The following is a 6338-nucleotide window of genomic DNA, read 5'->3' as shown; positions in this document are numbered from 1 at the left end:
TCTTTGACTTAGTATCTGTTGGTTTGAATATAAACATTTCTTCAGTGATTTGGAATCTGACACCAAATCACCGGGTCTCACATGTCTCAGACTCTTTATCCTCTCCTTTCCCCTCCTCCTCCTCCTCCTCCTTAACGCTGCTCCGATCAACAACTTGCCCCCATGTGGCTTCAAAAAAAAAAAAAAAAAACTGAATCAGTAACTTCATTATAGTTTAGGCGTTTCTCAATTGAAGGGTCGTGACACCAGTGTTGGTCACTGATCAATTTGTGCTTTGATGATGAGAACAAAAATTTGGACTGAAATCTGAATTGGTCCTTGAAGACAGAAAGACAATGAAGGTCAGAGTGACATGGTTTTCTTTTTTCAGGCAAAATTACTTCATTACTTTTTCAGATTATTTTTTTTTCTTCTTAAGTGAATTTTCAACATTCTGTTTTGTTGTCGTGGCCTTGACTTTAGAGAAATTCTAAATTATTCACTTTTTTCATTTCATTTCCTGCGTCCGCTGTTAATTTGATTTGGTCTCAGATTCAAAAGTTCTCTCAAAATTTCAACTTTTTTCATTTTTACATTTTTAAACTCTCCGTGTCTGAATATTAGTCTCAGAATTGGAAAAAAAACACTGATATTTTTGATTAAAATTCTAACTATTCTCAGTTTCTTGATTTTGTTTTTTCAGCTAATTAAGGTTGCTTCAAATTTGGTTTACTTTTATAAACATTTAAAAAAATATTTTGGCTCGGTATTGAAACCTTAATTTTGGAAAACGTCACTTTGATTTTTGTTCAATCTGTCAATTGTCAGATTTTTCCTTAAATTCTAAAGGAAAAATTCAGGAATATTTCTCGTCCTCTTTTTTGCTGATTTCTTATCCTGGAAAACCAAGCCTCGTATTGTTGGGAATAAAATTGGACAATTTGGGGACAATATGACTTTTCCTTAGCTGATGTCACACTGAACGCTTCATAAAAATGTGTGTGTGTGTGTGTGTGTGTTTGACCGTTTGAGAAACAATGCTTGTGGTTTTAAATGGTCTTTTGTCTCCGTCTTCCTCCTGGAACACTCAGGTGCGAGTTGCGGAGCAGCGAATACAAAGGAGAGAGAGTTTTAGTCGCAATTTCCAGCCTCAGCCTTTAAGAAAAGGGTGTGAATGAGAAATGCCTTAAAAAAAAAAGAAGAATTTCCTTCCTTTTTTTTTTTTTTTTTTAAACTGGTGTTTTGAAATGGCAGAGGTCCACGAGCCTTAACAGTCTTCTAATATATTAGTGGCAGTGTATGCAAAAATGAGTTCCTCTCCAAAGATAGAAAAAAAAAAAAAATCGTCTCATCGACACACCTTAATTTAGGAAAACATTTGGAAAAATAGGTGCACAATTTAATTAAAAAAAAAAAAAAACAGGCGAAAATTTGTTCGCGTTGTTTTTACTGATAGGAAGTTACTTTTCTCAGATAAAATATTTGAACTCTTGGACAACAGCTGCAGTTGAATCCATCAATAAAACCCAGTGTCAAATTAACTTCTCTCCTCGTTCTAATTTCTTTTCTTTCTTTCTTTTTTTTTTTTCAGAAGAAGGCAATCTTGTGACCGTCAGTATTCTTGGAGGGAGTATTCAGCCCGACCTCAGGTGAATATATATATATATATGTATATATATATTTTGTTGTTATTGGTGTTGTGTTAAAATGATACCACAGTAAGCTTGGACGTCTTTAGGTTCCAAACTGGTCAGCATGGGTTTACAGGAGCCATGTTTTTTGTGTCATGGCAACACACACGCACACACACACACACACACACACACACACACCCGCAGACACACACACACACACACACAGACAGACAGACAGATAGTCAAAGTCGAACGTGTCTACACTAAACGTGTGTGTTGTGTGTATGTGTTTCTTTCGTAGGCCTTTCGGTAGTGTTCAACACATAAATCAGTATTTTAGGAAAGCATACATTTAGAGGCCTGTAGTTCGGATCCATCCAGTAGATCAATATCAAACTACTAAGCCTTAAGGCCACCATCTTTTTTTTTCTTTTAGAATAACAGAAATAATTCTTTTTTTTTTTTTTGGGAAACTTAATGTGCCAGTGTCTATACTCATTACTCTTCATACCTCAAAATAAGAAAAGGAAAATCTAGTGCCATTTTTATTTTGTCATTCTTTCCAAAAAAAAAGAAGTTTATCTGGTTGTACTTATCCATCGGAGACATGCATTCGCATGTGGTCGTTGAAGTGCTCCTTTTGGTCGAACTTGGCGGGGCAGACGGAGCACACGTAGGTGGTCCCTTCTTGACAGCCGGCTTCCGCGGCCACGCCCACTCCCGTTCCGACCCCGGCCCCGACTCCGGCCCCTCCGCTCATGGGCATGGCGAGGGCCACCACTCCGGGTCCGGGCTCGGGGACGGCCATAGGCATGGGAATGGAGACGGGGCCCGGGGCGGAGGCGGCGCCCGACAGCCCCGTGATGCCGCTGCCGGTGCTGTGCAGGGCCATGTGCCTCTCCAGCAGGGTCTTGTGCGAGAACTTCTTCTTGCAGATGTAGCACTCGTAGGACTTTTCTCCGCGGTGCAGCCGCATGTGGACGTTGAGAGAGCTCTTCTGGGTGAAGCGTTTGTTGCAGATGCTGCACTGGTAGGCCCGCACCCCTGTGTGTGTCACCATGTGTTTGATTAGGTAATCCTTCAGGGAGAACGAGCGCCAGCAGATGCTGCACTGATGAGGCTTCTCACCTGGAGGGAAGAAAAAACAAAACAAAACAAGCATTCAGATAAAAAAGAATGAAAGAAGAAGAAGGGAAAAAAAATGGCAAAAATAGAAGACGTTTAAATTAGAATCAGTGAATTCAGATTTCTGTTCTTCACGTCCTTCAAAAGCGTGACAGAAGTGATTTAAAAAAAATAAAATCATTTTTCTTCTTCTTCCTATTATTTTACACCTGATGTGTGTTTATCAGCTCCATGTGGTTCAAAGTCTGGTCCTGGAGCCAATCACTGCACATGGACCTGTTTTGTTTGGCCTGTTTCTTAGAATAGGTTTCGGTGACATTTACGATATCGTCCTTGCTGACTTTTTTTAGCTGTTTTCGGTTCAACCGTTAGCCTTTTCTGTTTCACCTCGTGCTAATTCTACTCAAACTTTTAGCTAATTCTCACTTTCTCTGGTCTAACTTTAACTATTTTTGATCTGTCTTCAAACTTCTCTAGGCTAGCTTTAGCTAGTTGTGGTTCATCTTACCTCTCTAGCTAATTCTGGCCTTTAGCTTTAGCTAATTCTGATCTGTCTTGCTAGCCTTACGTTTACCTTTTCTTCTAACTTTTACTTATTCCTGGTCTCATTTTTAGTCTCATTTTAACAATCCTTTAGCTACATTTTTTATGATGAAGCCATTCGGCAACAATAGCAATTTATTTTTATTTTTTTTATTATTTTTTTTAGGTTGAACACATTTTGCTCTACTTTGTCTAATTGTCAAAATAATTTCAATATAAAACTCATCCGTCGAGGTGAATTTGGTCTGTGCTAATAAATAAATCTCCTCGTTTGTCTTTTGGTTAGTTACATCAGGGTCATTAATATTACAATTAAATCTCATTTAACTTATTTTCTGAATGTTTCAGTCAAACTTTCAGTTTTTCTGGCTTATAAACATAAACAAAAACCACAAAATATTTTGTTGAAATAAATCCACACCTGATTTGTACAGAATTAACGACATTAGCCCTCCACCACCGAAGGCATTTGTTATTCTCTAATTCCATTTGGTCACTGCAGTTCACACAGTAATATAAAAAGTACCACAGAAGGAAGTGCTGGAACTTTTCTTTCATTTTTTTATCAAATGTCACAGATTCAGGACGTTCTCTGAAATATTAATAACTTTATCCTCAGATCATTTCTGATAAGAAAAAAAAAAGACTGAGTCGCTTCACACACACACACACACACACACGGTGGACTGAGGAATCAGAGTGTGTTTGTGAGTTTGTTCAAATGTGGTTTTACATAATTGTCTCTAACGGCGTCAAAAAAAACATCAACAACAACTAAGTTTGAGATAATTGTCTCTAACGGCGTCAAAAAAACGAATGAACAACTAAGTTTGAGTTCATGTAAATCTTTTTTTTTTCTCGGTAAAGAAAACGTTTCTCTTAATTTATTCCATCTTATTCGACCAAATAAGTGATTTTAATTTGATTAACAGTTTTTTTTTTTGGGAAAATAAGTGATTTTAATTTGATTAACAGCTTTTTTTTTTTTTGGGACTCTTTGGTTTTTGTATCGTTATCAATATACCTTTTCTAAAAATGATGGGTTTTTTTTTTTTTTTTCTTCCAAGGTTTTGTAAATGTATTCTGGCCCCGGCTTTTAGGGGCCGCTCAGATCTGCTCCCTGGTGGTGATCAATCAGTGACTTCCCTTTTCAACTCGCCATCACTTCTCTCCGCACAAGTGATGCGAGCACAAAAGGAAAATTTGGTTTTAAATAGCTTTTCATGCCGTATAAGGGACGGCTCAGGCCGGAAGATGGATTTTAATGAATAATAATGGCTGTTGGAGTACCGCAATTTTTTATGAGATCATCTAATTGTACGATATCCAATTTGTTCTTTCTGTGATGATAATTTCTTCAGTTTGTGATTAATAAGGCTGTCAGCAGCGCAGGCTACCTGACAGTGAGTGAAAACAGGCAGCTCCGGCCCGACAGCGCTTTCTTTTTTACTCTTTACACCTTTAGACGCTCTGTGTACGATTACCTTGAGACCTCAGACGACAGTCTGGGCTTTTTGCGACCTGGTGCTGTTAAATGGGAGTATCAGTTCTCAGTTCTTTTAGCTCTGAAACCTTCAAATAAAATAACAAAAAATATCTCTGGGTTCATAACTCCTTTTTTACCAAGGCAACATTTTTGTACCAGAAACGATGTGTTCTCATTGGCTCAATCATAAAAATATTCATTTAAATTATTCTCATCGACAACGTGCTAATGTTTGTGTGTTTCTTATCAGTGATGGATGGATGGATGGATGGATGGATGGATGAAGTAAAAGGTGACCTTTCTAACCCAGCTGTAGTCGGGTTAGCTCACATCCTAGCTAGCTGCTGTTGCCCTCAGTACTGGTAACATTAGGTCTCGTCGGTTTGACGTTCTTGAGAGTCCTGGCTTTGAAGTACGCCTTCAAAGACTGCGTTAACTCGACGAAATGAAATGATTTGTTAGTACTGCGAAGTTACTTATTCTTGTTACTGCAGTACTTAAGGAGTACACACACTACTGCGAACTGTCTCAACAAACCAGACCTAACCTGGTGGTTCTATGTTTGACCCGGTTACGTGAGTTTCAGTCGAGTTTTACAAATGTTACTGTGTTTTGAAGTAGCAGTACTTTTGTACTTTGTGTACAACAAATATTCAGTGAGTGTCGAGCACGACCGTTTAATCGAATTATTAAAACCGTTTCAGTTGTTCATGATGTTCTTCTCCACTCGTCGTGACCTCAGTGATTGGCTGAAGATGGGTTTAAACATAAGAGAGAAAAAAATCAAATCAAATCAGATTTCAACAGACGTGAGAGTTTTTCGTGCCGTCTCTTCCAACCTCCCCTGAGACTGCGTTATCAGAGATGTTTTTTTTTCATAAACCTCCGTCTCGGACCATGTGAGCGCGGAAAATTAGAAAAATAGATTATTTAGTTTTAATGGTTTGACTTAATAACACCATCAAATCAAAATCAACAGAAACGTATCATCATATAGGGGTCAGTGACCTGATCGGATTTTTTTTTTTCCCGCATGTTTTTGGCCTCGGCCCAAACTTCCTGAACCAGTGCATTCCTAATAAGGAGGCAGTAAAACAACAATATGGACGCCAAGTGCAATAAAAAGAAGCTCCAGCTCTCATCCACACACACACCATACCACCCCCCCCTAAGTACAGCTGTTACTACTACAGTATGCCTCTGTTCTACATTAACAATGGACAACGCTATAATTTAAGCGAGCTTGTTAACTTCAATAAAACACGAGGCGTTTGAACTCACCAGTATGGACAAACATGTGTTTGACGTAGTTCTGTTTGGCAGTAAAGGTTTTACTGCACAGTGTGCATTCATACGGCTTCTTCTCCCCCTGACCCAGTCCCACCGCCGACTGCTGCTGTTGACTCTGCGCCTGCTGTACCGACATAGGGTTGGGGTACGGTGGCAGCGCGGAAGGCGGCACCGGCACAAACGGCTGCTGCTGGCCAGTAAGGTAGGTAAGGAAAGGCTTGTCTCTCGCCGGCTGCGTGGGGAAGAGGGCGGGCCGGGAGGGGGTTCCAGCTGGGGCCCTC

General features: G+C 39.4%; 1 protein-coding gene across 4 annotated transcripts in view; it reads right to left on the bottom strand.

Annotated features, from left to right (window-relative positions):
* Positions 1-420: 420 nt before the first annotated feature.
* zbtb20 (zinc finger and BTB domain containing 20) overlaps positions 421-6338 on the bottom strand; it is a 38760-nt gene continuing 32842 nt past the window's right edge. For all 4 annotated transcript variants that reach the window (XM_017041628.2, XM_025065902.1, XM_025065903.1 and 1 more), the window contains exons 4-5: positions 6049-6311; positions 421-2741 (exon numbers count right to left, since the gene is read on the bottom strand). In XM_017041628.2, coding sequence (XP_016897117.1) covers positions 2206-2741; positions 6049-6311 — 799 coding nt within the window. In that variant the 3' untranslated portion in view covers positions 421-2205. The remainder of the gene's footprint in view (positions 2742-6048; positions 6312-6338) is intronic.

Source organism: Cynoglossus semilaevis, chromosome 19 (assembly GCF_000523025.1).
Source record: "Cynoglossus semilaevis isolate Cse_v1.0 chromosome 19, Cse_v1.0, whole genome shotgun sequence".
NCBI lineage: Eukaryota > Metazoa > Chordata > Actinopteri > Pleuronectiformes > Cynoglossidae > Cynoglossus > Cynoglossus semilaevis.
The sequence above is the reverse complement of the archived record's forward strand: the minus strand, read 5'-3'. Positions and strand labels throughout refer to the sequence as shown.